This window comes from Phacochoerus africanus, chromosome 2 (genome assembly GCF_016906955.1).
Source record: "Phacochoerus africanus isolate WHEZ1 chromosome 2, ROS_Pafr_v1, whole genome shotgun sequence".
Lineage (NCBI taxonomy): Eukaryota > Metazoa > Chordata > Mammalia > Artiodactyla > Suidae > Phacochoerus > Phacochoerus africanus.
In genome coordinates, this window is record NC_062545.1 from 15,931,421 (window position 1) to 15,948,191 (window position 16,771).

General features: G+C 47.4%; 1 protein-coding gene across 1 annotated transcript in view; it reads right to left on the reverse strand.

The window, feature by feature from the left end:
- The window catches only part of PPP1R14C (protein phosphatase 1 regulatory inhibitor subunit 14C), an 82,195-nt gene extending 75,699 nt beyond the window's left edge, over positions 1 to 6,496 (reverse strand). The window contains exon 1 of the mRNA XM_047769943.1: positions 6,064 to 6,496. Coding sequence (XP_047625899.1) covers positions 6,064 to 6,369 — 306 coding nt within the window. The 5' untranslated portion in view covers positions 6,370 to 6,496. The remainder of the gene's footprint in view (positions 1 to 6,063) is intronic.
- Positions 6,497 to 16,771: the final 10,275 nt, after the last annotated feature.

Sequence of the window (16,771 nt, forward strand, 5' to 3'; positions counted from 1 at the left end):
AAAGGGCAAACGGCCTTATTAATGGGCAAATAAAATAAAGACCCAAACAAACCCACTGGATTGAGAAACAAGAAGGTCCTCAGAGAAGCTGTGCCAGGAGCTGACATCAGATTGCAATGGATAAAGTGGGTCCCCAGGGGAGAAAGATCTGGAAAAATAGCAAGGAAGGAGAAAGAGAGGGTGACAACCAGAGGGAGTACAGGATGGAGAAAGGGAAGCGTTTTCGTGTTGGGGGTTGTTCATAGCAGAAAGAAACGCTGCAGCTTGTGTCTATGTTGGGGTCAAAGGGGGAAGTTGGAAAAGCAGCCCAGGAAGGAGGGAAATTGAGAGAAGGAAGCACCCAGGAGGCGACTGGACTGGCTGGAACAGGAGGAGCCTGCGAGAGGCAGCCAGGTAACAGAAATGGTGCCTCCAAAAGACAGGTGAAGGTTTGCAATGGCCAAGGCCAGGAAACGAGAGACAGGTGAGTAAGCCACAAAATGCAGCTACGCACATGGAGCACACCCCACGTGGAAAAGAGAGTGTGTTCTTCTCTCCATCCAGAAAGAGAGGACAGCTTTGCAGAGATAGTGAGCCATGCCAAGGTGCCCTGTGGAGCCAGGATGTTTCAAAGGTAGGAGGAAAATAGAAGATACTAGAAGTTAACAGGTGTCAGAGATGAGAAGGGCAGGTAGATATATGGCAGCGGGCACAGCAGAAGCAAAAGATAAGCGTGGACGGGTGTCTTTTCAAAAGAATTCTGTCCATCAAAGCTTAAAAACATCAATTAGGTGCAACTATTGTCTTTAAATTCCTGTTTAGAGCAAATACGTCAAAAAGGTAGGTGTGTTTTTCAACAATGCTGAAATAAAACAGCAATGGTGCAAGAGCCAGATACGAATTATTGTACCGAAACCCTGGATCAGGTTTTTTTCCCTCCCTAGATATGAGTGTGATAAAGGAGCACCACCAATCAATCAGGTACTAAAGCATCAATGACCTTTAAAAGGTTTTCTGAAGGTTGACCCTTTTTCATTCATTCAAACAAATGCCTAATGGTTGAAGAGCTGTGCTCTTCTAGGGCCATATACAAAGAAAATTAAGACTAGTCCTAAAAAAAAAAAAAAAAAAAAGGAGTTCCCGTCATGGCGCAGTGGTTAACGAATCCAACTAGGAACCATGAGGTTGCGGGTCCGGTCCCTGCCCTTGCTCAGTGGGTTAAGGATCCGGCGTTGCCGTGAGCTGTGGTGTAGGTTGCAGACGCGGCTCGGATCCCGCGTTGCTGTGGCTCTGGCGTAGGCCAGTGGCTACAGCTCCGATTCGACCCCTAGCCTGGGAACCTCCATATGCCGCGGGAGCGGCCCAAAGAAATAGCAAAAAGACTAGTCCTGCCTTCAATTTGTTGATGCCTGACGTCTCTTCACATATATGAAAATTCACAGGAACGTCCAGAATGAGGAAGACTCTAGGGGGAAAAAAGGGCGGGAGATGATAGAGCAAATATTAGCCCATGTTGAAGTTCAAAGACATACCAACACCTCTGACCCCAACACACAAACATCCGTCTCCAAATCCTACCACCAAACAGAGGTGAATGTTTCCTTTTCTACATGCTTCCCCCTCCTCCCCCAGCCTCCCCCACACCCTAGAGAACAACCAACAGTTAGTTAGTGGCTGGTTATGGTTCAAACTACAATAGCCCCTGGGTTCCAGCTCCACAGTCTGACCCATTTGGTCCTCGTAACAAAGCTGCAAAGGGGCCAGTATGATTCCCTGAAACGCAGGGGGAACGTGGGGCTCCGAGAGGTTAAGGGAATTGCCCTGATCTCCAAGTACTCCTATGTGAACTTCAAGTTCACCTCCTTTCAGAGTATTTCCTCTTTTAAAAAGCAGACAGCTGCATTTGAACAAGGGCCCCACGGTTTCATGTGCACAAAGCACCCTCCCCGACCTGGCAGAGCTTCACCAAAACAGGATCCTCGCCTCACAAAGATGAGGTGCTTCAAAAGGAGGGCCCCCCAAGGACAGTCAGGATAACCCAGGGGACACCTCAGTGCACAAATCTCTTTATGGCTACGCTGCCGTGGGCACTTCAGTAATCCAAGATTAACAACAGGCTTTTATTTCCTAAGCAGGTCAAATTGCAAAACTGGAACTATAGATGTTATCTTGACGCTGGGCAAGATGGGAAAAAATTGATATGACATATCCAGTAAGTCAACTTGCAATACTTGTCAAAGTAGATGCTATGCCAGATTTGAAACGCTCTTAAAAACCATCAGGGTTTGGAAGAGATATGAAAATGGTTTAAAAAAGAAATCTTAAATGTGGATGTAGATTTAACCTGGCAGTTCCATTAGAATCAAGTTCCTAGGTGAAAGATGTAATTTCCTGTACAAGAAGATGAACATAAACATAACTGATCATTTCAGAATCTATAAAATCATGCATTTATCTATCCAGAAGGCTGTACAAGGTGGGGTTAATGATGCCACCCCTTAGACTGGGGAAGAGAGACCACAGCTCTGGGTGCCACTCTGCAGAGTTCCCAGCTCCCAGGACCAAGCGGCCTTACCCATCTGGAACCAATCAATGTCCCTCCAACTGGTTTGCGACCATACTCCTGGGCCCCAGAATTCCTTGACCAAATATCAAGACACTTCCAGGGCAGGACCAGGCCCTGGCCTCCCAAAGGGGGACATTGCCACTGGTGGAGCCAGAGGCGTGGTTAAGGATGGGCAGAGGGTGTAGGCAGAGATCGGCCGTGCACGTGGACCCGACGCCCTTCCCCGGGTAGGACTGTATCCCAGGTGAAAAGCCCAGGGAAGCAGGCCCTGGGCCCAGGGACGACCCTCCCAACCAGCCCTGGGCTCTGGGAAGCTGGAGAGTTCAAAATTCAAACCTGGCCTTCCAGGCCATTGCAAAGATAGCTGGTCAAGGTAGGAAGATGGAATGCATTTTATACAACTGCTCATTAACTCGATACATAACTTCAACTTTTTTTTTGACCTTTTTTTTTTTTTAGGGCCGCACCGGCGGCATATGGAAGTTCCCAGGCTAGGGGTTGAATCTGAGCTGCAGCCACTGGCCTATACCACAGCCACAGCAACACCAGATCTGAGCCGCATTTGCGACCTACACCACAACACTGGACAGTTAACCCACTGAGCGAGACCAGGGATCAAACCCAAGTCCTCATGGATGTTAGTTGGATTTGTTACTGCTGAGCCATGATGGGAACTCCGGTAACTTTTAAATATTTAGATACATGCTATGAGGGCCTCCACTGCTCTCTTGCTGGGGACCCTGCAGAGTTATAAGTAGGCTTGGTGGTTCTCAGCCCCACCCCATCAGCGCCAATCACCAGCTATGCACACTTGGGAAAGCTTCTTAATCCCTCTGTGACACAGTTTCCTCATCCATAAAAGCAACGATAACAGCACACTCCTCATATGAGTTATTGTAAAGGCCAAATGGATGCGCATACAAAGGGCCTAGAACTGCACGCAGTACATAACAAATACTGCACAAATGCTGTCTCTGTACTATTCTCCATACAAAACCCCTTGGCCACTGCAAACTTCTAGATGAAACCACAGCCAAGAAGTTATTCTGTGGATTTCTTCTCTCCCACTCCTTTCTAATTTTAAATATCTTGCTCAATGCCACTCTGAAAGACCACTCTTTTCTCCTCTGAAAAGAACAGGTCATCTAGCTGCTGACCCGCCTGATGCAAGGTCTCCTGAAATTCAATACTCACTCATCTTCTCCCCCAACCTGGCAGACAGCTCCGGCCTCCGGCCAGGTTGAGGTCTGGCAAGTTGACGTTCCGTGTCAATTGCACTCGCTAAGCATTTGGACACATTACCGGTTTTCAGTGTAAAAAGGACATTTCCTAAACTTCATATTCATGAGATTCAGAGCTACAAACCAGGTAGGTTCGTCTTGATTCACAAACCAGAGGCTGAAATACTTGAAACTATCAACAAGGAAACGTTATCAGACCACACAACTGAACCTAAAAATAGAGCCCTATCAGTGGGAGAAATAGATGAAGGAAGACAATCCTTTATATGGATGCTTATTAGTACACATGCTTTTTATTATTCAGTTATTCAATGAAGGTGTACCCTCACGCATAGTATTTACAAATTGCCAACAACCTCCTCAATGACTTATATTTCTTCAGCCAAAAATGACAGAACACACAACTCGAAGAGGAATAACCTGGCACATTCTAATGACACGCAGGCAGCCTATGGCATCTTGTGTCATTTTCCCACAAAAACCTCTCAAATCTCTAGCTGTCTGCCATACACCGAGGTCTGAAACCAGGGAAGCGAAGTACAAGGGAAAGGTTCAAGGTCATGTTCATCCTTTAAAACAGCTACCTACCCTACATGTGTAATATAGTGAGCACTCAGTCTTTCATTTTTTTCCCCAATTATTCAGAAGACTTTTTTAAATATATGATTTGTGAAACTACTGAAGGGCTGGAACTCTTTCCCAAGCTGTATCTCATTAGTCTCTCATGAAAGGAGCATTGCTAAAGCATTGTTAATTTCAACAATAGTTTCTCTATTAATCCAAGTCTTCTCCAAACCCAAAATGGAGTATAAAGACCAGTTTGAAATAAATGAAAAGTAACTGGACTCAGCGGAGGCAAGGCTGAGCACAGCCATCCATCCCGCAGCAATGCCATCTAAATTCAATATATTGACTCTTTAAAGAGTTTGGCCAACTTTCTATTTTTAAAAAGTCCCATAAACGCCTCCTATTTGGGCCAGTTTTTATTTATGCAATTAGAACAGCTTTTTATAAGAGCTGGGCTGGAGAAACAATATATATATTTTTACAAGCCCATTAGTCATACAGTCAGGCTTCATTATATCATAATCATTCATCAGGAGTCTGTAATGAGAATGCCGTTTCCTTGCGCATGAGAATGTTCAGGAAAACATGTCTTCATAATAGGCCATAAAATGTGTGAAATCCAAACCAGTGGAGAAGCCAGTGGGTTCATCTGGCTTTCATGTTTGCTGAAGAGGCCAACAGCCCTATGGACACAACCCTAGCGTTAACTCAGAAGCCATATCCTTAATTATTATTCCTCTTCATCTTGCTACCCTTTCCAAACTCCACTCCCTTAAGAGAAGCAGAATACTTCATTTACACTTACTGTCATTAAAGACTCTCATGGGAGATCCTTTCAACTTTGGTCATTTTTCTACCACATATGTCCATTACAGTACATTCTAAATATTTCTCCTGATATCAAATGTATACACGACAGTCAGACTTGCAGTAAGCTTAGCCCCTGATTGTGGGAAGTAAATGTGGCATTGGAGGGGGAGTTGGGGGATGTCAGGGCCCCGGCACACCACCCGAAGGCTCCCTTCCTTCCACCCAGGCACTCTTCCAGGTTGCCCAAGGCTCTCATTCTGCGCCAGTCGACAGGAGTCACTGAAATTGGAGAGGGAAAAAAAAAGAAAGAAAAGAAAGCTGCTTCAACAAAGCCCAACGTGTGCAGCTTGGGTAATGCAAGGACGAATTATGGGGACACGCGTCGGGGCTGGCTGGAAAAGGGAAAGTGTTCAGCTCATGATCTTAATGTATTATTTCAGGAATCCAGGGGGGGCCCCTAAGATCTCCACAACCTCTCCTTTCCGTTAAGCAGCTTTCAGCATTTTCTCTGCTCCCTCCCCACGAAATTCAGGGCTGCCAGGATCCCAAAGGTGAGTGATGTTTTCGTGGGCTTGCGCACAGCTGGGGTGAATCCCTTCGAGCCCCCACTTCAGGTATCTGCCGCTGCAGCCGAGAAGCGCCCAGGGCCCGGAGAAATGCAAAGCGCTGAGCAAGAACGACCCTCCCCACGGCCATCAAGGGGGTCCACAGCTCTCCAGGCACCCCGCAGCTGAACCCAGGTGGGGGCGTCCCAATCGCTGCGCCCTGGCACCAGAGGGCACCCTGAAGAGAGAACGAGTTTCCAGCCCTGGGTCCCCAGGAGCCAGCGCGGCAAGGAGTCGGCCGGGGAGAATTCCTGTGTTAGCAGCCCGGGTCCCTCCAGGCCCCGCTCCCAGGTACCTCGCAGCCGTACAGCTGTCCCAGTTGCTCCACGATCCACTCCTCCAGCACCAGCCGCTTCCGAAGCTCCTTGCGATCGTATTTCACTGTCACTTTTCCTTGCTGGTGGCGCCGCTGCTGCTGCTGCTGAACCTGCCCGGTAGCAACCGCCGTGGCCACCGGCGCCGAGTCCTCCCGAGAGGAGCCCGAGCCGCTGCTCGAGCCCGGGCTACCGCCCGCGCCACCGCGGGGGCTCTGGAAGAAAACCCGCGCGCCGCCGCCACCGGCCCCGCCGGCCGCCTCTTTGCTGCCCGTCGCCACCGACATGTCCCCGCGCGCGCCGGAGCCCGAGTGCGGCCCGAAGGAGAGGCGGGCGTAGCGCGCCGGGCGCCGCTACCACCTCGGGCCGGGCAGCGGCATGCGCGGGGCTCGCCAGCACCTGCTCCGCGACGCCGTCTGCGCTTGGGGAGGTCGGGAGGAGCCGCGGCGACAGGGAGGAGCGCGGGCGGGGGAGGGCTGGAAGGAGGGAGGGGCGGGGTCCGCAGCCTTAAAGACGCCGCTGAGGACCCTCTCGATCCAGCCCGGGAGGCGGATCTGGCGCCTGGCAGGCAGCGGGCCCGGGGCGTGGGAGTTGCGCGCGCGGGAGCCGGGATGTGTGCGCGCAGACACCCGCGGGCGCTTGGGTGTAGACACGGAAAGGACGGGCTTGGGTCCGGTGCCAGGGGCGGTCCTTCGCGCAGGTGACCGTGTCCCGTCCTCCGAGACACGAGGATTGCGCTCCTCCCGCCGTCCCCAAGCGCAGGCAACCCGCCACCTCCCGCGGCCTCGGCCAGCGCTGCCGAGGATAGGCGACCGCCGGGGCGGGGGACGCGGGAAGGGACCGCGCGGGAGGTTCCGCGCATAGGTTTTCCTCCCCTACCGCCTCCAAGGATGGCGGGGAAGTGTTTCCTCCCCTCCCGGCCCCACCCCGCCTCTCTAAACACCCGTTCCTATGCATGCCACTTCCGCTCTTGGATTGTGAGAAAAATTGACAAGGCAGTGTTTGAGCAATCCAGCAATCACTGCGCCTGAGAAATTCTCTTCAGGCCAGTTTTTCTCCCCCTACATGGTGTCTTGTTTCCTCATAGGGAGAGCATTCCTTATAGCTAAAGGGCTTATAGCTAAAGGGCTGAAGGCTTGATCGATCGTCTCTTGGGCTAAGGTACTGACAGCAAACATTTCTCTAAGAGTCAGCGGCGGTTACTGGTCTTATTTCTAGTATTGTATTCCTTGCAGAGCTAGTCTTTCTCTCTCCTTACCGTTTCCAAACAAACACCTTTTAGCTGGGAAAGCAGCAGCACTGCGTTTAAAACATCATACAGCCAAGGAGAGTTACAAATGAATGAGCTTATTTTAAGGTTTAGGGCAAGGAGATGGAGAAGTTATAAAACAGAAAACGACAGGTGTATGGGCGCAAAATTATATGCAGATGCTAATATATTTCTGTTCTATGTACCAATATTTTTATGTTCAGGCAACTGAAGGAAACCACCAAAATGTTCAAACACAAGTAAGTAGCTTTTATGAAGGTTTTTAATCTGGTAAAGATTCCTGGCAGTTACTTAAATAAGTTTCTCAGAGATAAAAAAGAATCACAATTTCCTCTGAACACTTTCTCCTGATGGAGAGGATTTTATGTGGGCTCCTAGACTCACAGCTACAAAGACACCGAAAATAAAAGTAGCCAGGAGCTTTGTCCTGCCTCCTTTGTCTCTGCAACTGCTGCCCTGGACTTTTTCACTCAGATCCTTGTCTGTGTCTGCTTTATTCCTTCAGCTGGGGTGGCTTTCCAGCCAGAACCTGACTGAGAAGGGATTTTCCCAAGTGTTCCATGCCTGAAGCTCAATAGCAGGACAGGACTGGCCTTGACGACTGAAAGGAAAATTCTAGTGAGAATTGTGTGAAATAAGGTGGCTCCCTCTCAAACTTAGAAAGGCTCAAGGCTGAAGCATAAAGAAGTTCCCAGGCTAGGGGCTGCATTGGAGCTGCAGCCACAGCAACGCCAGATCCAAGCCATATCTTTGACGTACACCACAGCTCATGGCAACACTAGATCCTTAACCCACTGAGCGAGGCCTGGGATTGAACCCGCATCCTCATGGATACCAAGCAGGTTCTTTTCGCTGAGGCTCAGTAGGCACTCCCCACCAGACCTTTCCTTTCACAAAGAAGGGAAATGGAACGACCCTGATTGGCTCCTAGAGATTGATGGCAACTCTCCACATTACCTCCACCCCCACCTGCCTTAGGGGTAGATCATTTTAAACCTTGTTCGCATAGCCAAGAGGACAAGCACCTCAACAAAATGGGACTTTGTCAGCCAGGAGGAGGAGGAGGAGGAGGAAGGCGGAGGAGGGAGGGCAGCCATCACATAGAGTCTCCAGGGACAGAATGAGCCCGTCTCCCTCTGGAGAGCTGGCACTCATCCAAGTTGCTAGCACCAGCTTTACCCAACTGGACCAACCCGGAGAATTTCGGTCAAAACAAGGGCAGCTAAAATATTAATGAAGGAGCAACTATATAAAATCTCGGCCTCATTCGGGCGCTGGGGCTTGGCTCTACCAATTACTTTGAAAATCGTGCCTATGACCCAGGAGCGTGGCAAAGTGTGGGAAATTCCAACTCCTTCCTTGGGACAATGAATTCAGTCATTCAAGAATAACTTCAAAGGATTTATAAAAATTCACTAAGTTCTTTCTGAGCATGTCTCTTGTCCGTTTTTTTTTTTTTTTTTTTTTGCTCGCTGAATAAGATGCTTTTGCCTTGATGCTTAAAATTCACTTTTCACTGATGACTTAGAAAATAACAAGTACCAAGAGACATTTAAGAAGAAATTTAGAGTTTGGGGCATCCTAACTTGTAGACAAGCAAGCCAGGGAGGAGTCAGTCTCTCTCCTAGGGTACACTGACCTTCAAATGTGCAAAATTAGTCACCCTGACTCCAAATTAGGAGTTGAAATCCAATAGCTCCACCCAAGACATAATTTACATGTGAATTGAACTCCACAGCTCCCCACTCCCACCACAAATATGCACGCACACACACGCGAGCACACACACACACACACACACACACTTAACTCCATGTATGAATAATCAAAACTCAAAAGTTCAAATCCTGATGGAGACGAGAATTCCTGTTTTTGCAGATTTCAAGTACTGAAGACAAAATATTTGGGAACAAGGGAATTATCCCCAGGCCAGAAACCCTTTACATAGATGCCTATTTAAATTCAACAAAAAGCCAATGATATTTCTCGACTTTAAGACTAATGTAGGCATTTGTTCAGAGCAAACGCTTTCATTTCTAAGTTTTTTTTTTTTTAAATAGTAGTCAAAAACAATGAATAGTTTTTAGTGAATTGAGTGGTCTGAGAATTTTCTAGAACACAAGATGAGCTTCTACTTGAAGTCAATTACTCTGCTGTGAGAGCAGCCTAAGGAAGGTTCTTTCGTCAATATCCTTTCCCCACATCTTTGTGTTTTCTTAATTTGGACATTTTTTTTATGATTTTTATTTTTTTCCTTTATAGCTGGTTTACGGCGTTCTGTCAATGTTCTACTGTACAGCAAAGTGACCCAGTCACTCATACATGTATGCATTTTTTTTTCTCCCATTATCTGGCTCCATCATAAGTGACTAGACATAGTTCCCAGTGCTACACAGCAGGGTCTCATTGCTTATCCATTCCAAAGGCAACAGTCTGCATCTATTAACCCCAAACTCCCAGTCCATCCCATTCCCTCCCCCTCCCCCTTGGCAACCTCAAGTCTGTTCTTCATCTCTATGATTTTCTTGTCTATGGAAAAGTTCATTTGTGCCATATATTAGATTCCAGATATAAGTGATATCATATGGTATTTGTCTTTTTCCGACTTACTTCATTTAGTATGAGAGTCTCTAGTTACATCCATGTTGCTGCAAATGGCATTATGTTGTTCTTCTTTGTGGCTGAGTAAGTATTCATTATATAGATGTACCACATCTTAATCCATTCATCTGTCAGTGGACATTTAGGTTGTTTCCATGTCTTGGCTATTGTGAATAGTGCTGCAATGAACACAAGGGTGCGTGTGTCTTTTTCAAGGAAAGCTTGGGACTGCTGGATCATAAGGTAGTTCTATATACAGTTTTCTAAGGTGCCTCCATACTGTTTTCCATAGTGGTTGTACCAATTTACATTCCCACCAACAGTGCAGGAGGGTTCCCTTTTCTCCATATCCTCTCCAGCATTTGTTATGTGTGGACTTATTAATGATGGCCATTCTGACTGGTGTGAGGAGGTACCTCATAGTAGTTTTGATTTGCATTTCTCTAATAATCAGTGGTGTTAAGCATTTCTTCATGTGCTTGTTAGCCATCTGTCTATCTTCTTTGGAGAAATGTCTATTCAGGTCTTTTGCCCAGTTTTCCATTGGGTTGTTGGCTTTTTTGCTGTTGAGTTCTGTAAGTTGTTTGTATATTTTAGAGATTAAGCACTTGTCAGCTGCATACTTAGAAACTATTTTCTCCCATTCTGTAAGCTGTCTTTTTGGGGTTTTTTTATGATTGCCTTTGCTGTGCAAAAGCTTGTCAGTTTGATTAGGTCCCATTAGTTTATTTTTGCTTTTATTTCAACTTGAACATTCTTTACTTGCTTTCTGATTTGGGGACAGTTTCTTTTAGGATTTATATGTGTTCTGTATCTCTGACAATGTCGATTATATCTAAAGATTGTTAGAAAAGGTGACAACCTTTGAGCCCAGGGCTTTCTTCATTCCCCAGGGAAACAAGGACTAAAATACAAATGTTTAGGAGTTCCCGTGTGGCAGAATAAGTTAAGAATCAGGTCATCATAGAGGTTCGTGCTCCATTCCTGGACCAGGAACTTCCATATGCCTCAGGTGCCACCATTATATATATATATACACACACACAAATGTTTATCCTCAGGTGCCACCATTATATATATATATACACACACACAAATGTTTATACTCAGATGCAAATGTCCTTACTCCTTAAAGACTAGTTATCACAATAACTATGCAACACTTGGTAATCTTATCTCAAGACTGTGGTCATTACAGCCCCCAAGGCCCACCAACCATCACAGAGAACCCTTATCTTGAATCATCCAGGTCAGTGATGGGATGTTTGCATCCACGTTCTCTCAACGATCTGATAAAGCAGAAGACAAACAGAAAGGAATTTTAAGTCTGGTTTGTATTATAAAAGCAGAAAAAGTGTCATCTGTTCTCTAGGACTGTATCAGTTACAGTATTTTCAGTGTTCAGAATACAGTCTGGTATTTCCTTATTCTTTATGGCGTGTGATGCTATTAACAGCATATCAGTGCAGTTTTCCTCCGACTACTGTTTCATCCACCCTCCACCCCCCGCCTTGAGTTTTCCTTCCTAATTCTGGGTCTTTGATTGTATCATGCACTACAATTTGGATCATAACTCCAAAATAAACTTACCCATCCCTTGCATAAATAACCGGAGCCAAGAGCAGTCATTGTCACAATTCTAAAATTGTGTCTAAGCAATTAACAGAAATTCTTACCTGACTGTTCCTAGATGATGAAAAGCAGGGGAGGAATCCAGAACTTCATCTCATCCCTTCTAACAAAGATTAAGCATCTCTGCACCTTCCTGGAAGCCTAGCCTGTGGAACAGTTTGTCTTTTCTGTAAAACTATGGTCACATTTACTTCTAGAGGAGCCAGTTACCGCCACCTAGCCAATGGCCTCTTGCCCTCCATCCCCTTTCCCTGTCCTTGTTCTGAAAGAGATGTCTATGTGTCTGTCTTCCCCTCTCATGCTCAGTAGGGCGGCTGCCACCACGGCCAACCAAGATCTCCAACCAACTCCATTCGTTCAGTTCAGTGTGTGCTTTTCAGCTCTTCTCTGCCTTGACCTCCTGCCACACTTGACGATCTTAAACCTCTCCTCGTACACACACCCCCTGGTTTTGCTCCCATCTCTGTCTCTTCCATGGCTGTGATTCTAGAAAAATCCTTTTCCTACAATCCTGTCTTAAAGATGAGTGGTTTCCCAGGGTTCTAGCCTCAGCTTTCTTGGCTCATTCACATGTGCACTCCAGGTGACTCTGTCTCCTGCTGCAGCTTCGGCTTCGACAACCTACCATCTACCTGCCACAGACGCCCCAAACCACGACCTAACGCAGTGTTCTGGTCTGAGCTTCAGATCTACAGGCCCCACCGCAGTCAGGACCCATGGGCTATGCAAATAAGATTGTAGTTAAAGCATACAAATATACACCTATCTCAATTCATTACCGAGCAAAATAGTGGAGTGAATATTATTCTCACCCTGTAACTGCTGCTCTAGCCCAGTTTTTGCCAACATCTTTTTACCACAAACTGCAATAAGAAATACATTTTGGAGTGACCTAAATAGATACCCACACACACAACTTCTCCGTATTACACGTAATACACTCTGACATGCCCTAGTCTATTCTGCTTGGTTTCATCATTTTTAAAGAACACCGCTCACAACCTACTAAACGGCTTTCCCAGACCATTAATAGGGTGGAGCCCAGAATTTGAAAAGTGCTGCCAGTAGCCAGAACTACGCCTCGAGTGTCAGGCCTGGTTCTCCGCAGTCCTGATGGCTCACTCCAGAGGGGTTATTTATTTCCTGGCACTCTCTTTCTGTCATTGTTAAGTGTTCTGGGTCAATAGCTTTGACTCCAAATGGAGTGTGCCTGTGATCCTCCTGGAAGCGCCCCAGAAGAACTAAAGAAGGCTATTCTATACATGAAGATGGGCCTTTGCTGGACCCCCACGCTCCCTCAAGAAATGGGGGAGCACCTGCAGGGAAAGATGAAAGGCCACTGGGGATCCGCAGAGCCACCAGCCTCAGGACCAGTGTATGCTCCTGCCTTCTTCCACCCATCTCTGTATTGCTCCCACCAAGGGATTTCTAAAAGCAAATGTGATCCATATTATATGCTTAAAATTCCCCCCATATATATTTTTCTTTTCTTTTCTTCTCTTTTCTTTTATACATTTCTTTTCTTGATTCTCCAATATAAATACACAGAAATGCAGGTCTCTCATCTGTCCTCAGAATGGGCTCAATCTGTGGTGGCGGTTCTTTTAAATCATAGGAAGTGGCCCTTCTCCCCTCTACAGAGACACTCCTGGGTTTTTGCTGTTTCCATTGTAAACAGAGGAAATAACTGCCCTCCATCCTCCCAGGACCCACACACCAGCTGGAGCTCTAACCACCTTTCCCTCCAGTGTGTGGCTTCAGCTTCTCAACACCTCGTCAGTTTGAGGCTATTAGGAGACAGTGGCCGGGGAATCGGGTGTGAAATCGGATCGTGATTCCAGTTCTCCTCTTAGCTGACTCTGCCATCGGCTAAGCAGTTGTTTTCTTTCTGTGAAAGTAGGAATGATTCTAAAGGCCACCACCCCAGGCCATCTGTATTGAAGGACCAGGTTACTGTGGACCAAGGTGTGGCCCCACAAGGCACAACTCATCCACCTGCAGCTGCGTCACCTTCTGCTCACCAAGCTAGTCTGACAGCACCCTGGCTGCTCCGAACCCTGCCCTCTGACACCAGCCTGCACCGCTGCTCCCGTGACAATGCCAAATGTCTCTAAAACTTTCTAAACATCTACTCACACGTTCTGCATTTGTCTTGTCATGGCCCAGAAACAGAACAGTTCACCAACAGGCACCAGTTCCGGACCCAACCTCGGAAAAGCTCTGTGCTAGGGGCCCCGAGTGTTCATTAGGAATGGCTTAGCGACTGGAAGAGCTGTCATAATAGCAATACTACCTGGGCACTGCCCTCCAGCTTGAGAGAATGAGGTGCTGATTTTAATCACCGCCTCTGAAAATCTTTGACAAAAATAAGCTGATCCTAGTGGGAGTTGCCGTCGTGGCGCAGCGGTTGACAAGTCCGACTAGGAACCATGAGGTTGTGGGTTCGGTCCCTGACCTTGCTCAGTGGGTTAACGATCCGGCGTTGCCGTGAGCTGTGGTGTAGTTTGCAGACGCAGCTCGGATCCCGCATTGCTGTAGCTCTGGCATAGGCCGGTGGCTACAGCTCCGATTCAACCCCTAGCCTGGGAACCTCCATATGCCGCAGGAGCGGCCCAAGAAATAGCAAAGAGACAAAAATAAATAAATAAATAAATAAATAAATAAGCTGATCCTAGTGGCCCAGAGATACCATCACCTTCTGCGGAGGTTGCGTGGCCACTGCGCTTTGCCCACCCCGTGCTGTGAGAATCCTTCCTTTAGAAATCAACACCCCTGTTCCTATGTGCCTCTCAGGACTGTTGGGATCACTGCCTTGTGTTGTGTTGTACTGTGTGTTGTACGGTGTTACATCAGGCTTCATCCCAGTAGAAAGGGAGCTGGGTGTCCCCAAAGGGCTTGACATTCCTGGTGCCAATTATCCAGAAAACTGGAAGGTCCTTCTAGAAGCCAAACTCCTTAGGCGCTGCACAGGGAGGTGGGAGAAGTGACTTTTCATGGGCTTTGTGATTAGACCTTGAGGAGATATCTAGACCAAACTATGCCCGTAGGTGTCCTCCACGGGGAGGTGGGCCCACGACCAGGTCGGCAGGTCCTGAGCTAGTCTTCTCTGGAGCAGCTGACCCAGGTTTATCAGAGTTTGGGTCTTATAATAGCAAAAGCGCCCCATCCCTGGCACCTATTATGTGTCTGACACTTTATTATACATGCTACCTCATTAAGTTTTCCTGCCATTCTGCACAGCAATCTACCTTCAAGGTTGATGATTATGCTCATCTGAAAACTAGAGAAACCAAGCTGTGAGAGGCAAGAGGGAAGGGCCCTCTCCCTCCACCTGAGCCTTTGTGGTTAGTGGAGCTGCGATCTTATTCTTTATCTGCCAGCCTGGTTGTTAGTGAGATCTTACCGGAAAGTTCCAGCCTCCTCTCAGATCTGCACAGGGTTTGTTTGTTTGTTTTTGCCTTTTTAGGGCTACACGTGAAGCATATGGAAGTCCTCAGGCTAGGGGTCTATGCCACAGCCACGGCAATGCCAGATCCGAGCATCAACTGTGATTTACGCTGCAGCTCATGGCAATGCCGGATCCTTAACCCACTGAGCAAGGCCAGGGACTGAACCCGCATCTTCAGGGATACTAGCTGGATTTTCAACCGAGCCACACCAGGAACTCCCCTGTGCAGGGTCTTGAGGGCAGGGCTGTGAGCCTAAGGCAAAGTGTCCTCTTTCCTTCCATTCTAGCTTGGCCTGGTGGAGCCTGGGGTCGCTGAGAGGGAGCCTCAAGAGACAGGCAGCCTCGGAGGGCCACGAGCCCACTCCTCACAGAGAGCTCTAATCTGGTTCCAAATTCGGAAGAGCCCAGTTTTGTTTTTAAATAAGGAGGGCAGTTTTTCCTTCCCCCTTCTCTACCCTGGGAACTGAGATATTCTGAAATCATTGGCAATTATATACGGTGTCTGCTAGATGAGCAGCTCCCTGTACCCTGACACAGGGGATGCAAATCTGAGGCTGGTCCCACCTCACACCAATTAAGTCAAAGTGTCCAGGGGTCAGGCTGGGGCATTGGTGCTGTTCCCAGGTAAGTCCACCTTACAGCTGGGGTTGAGAACCATCACCCAAGACCACTTGGAGACAAACATATTATGACAACTGGATTCCCCAAACACTGGCCTCTGTGCTCAGCCTTCTTCCATGCTTTCCCCCTCTATGCTATGCTCTCTAGCTTTGCTCCACAAAAATCTCAGAATCATCATTACCAATCCTCTATAAGTCCATTTCTGTAAGAATGTCCATCTGTAAAAATGACTATTCAGTCACAGGGTGAATTTCATGACACGATTTGACACTGGTGAAGCAATTTGGCAACTGTTTTGAGATCTAAAAAGAGTGGATTTTTAAGGACAGACAAAAAATTTTGATTAGGGAGTTCCTATCGTGGCGCAGTGGTTAACGAATCCGACTAGGAACCATGAGGTTGCGGGTCCGGTCCCTGCCCTTGCTCAGTGGGTTAAGGATCCGGCGTTGCCGTGAGCTGGGGTGTAGGTTGCAGACGCGGCTCGGATCCCGTGTTGCTGTGGCTCTGGCGTAGGCTGGTGGCTATGGCTCCGATTCAACCCCTAGCCTGGGAACCTCCATATGCCGCGGGGGCGGCCCAAGAAATAGCAACAACAACAACAAAAAAGACAAAAGACAAAAAAAATTTTTTTTTGATTATAGAACAATAATAGGATCAGAAATAGTTGTATAATTGTGTAAATAAGTAAATCCATCATATGACCAAGAAAGTTAATTACCTAATTAAAAAGTAATGAGAGGAGTTCCCGTCATGGCTCAGCGGTTAGCGAACCTGACTAGCATCCACGCAGGTTCGATCCCTGGCCTCGCTCAGTGGGTTAAGGATCCAGTGTGGCCGTGAGCTGTGGTGTAGGTCTAAGACGCGCCTGGGATCCCGCATTGCTGTGGCCGTGGTATAGGCCAGCAGCTACAGCTCCAGTTGCACCCCTAGCTTGGGAACCTCCATATGCTGTGGGTGCAGCCCTAAAAAAAAAAAAAAAAAAAAAAAAAAAAAGACGAAAGAAAAGTAATAAGAGAAACTTTAAGAATATGGTCTGTCGGAACCTTGTGTAGAGAATTGTGTGGATCCTACGAAACATAATATGTTGAACAAGTAGAGAATGGCATTTCTCCCCAGC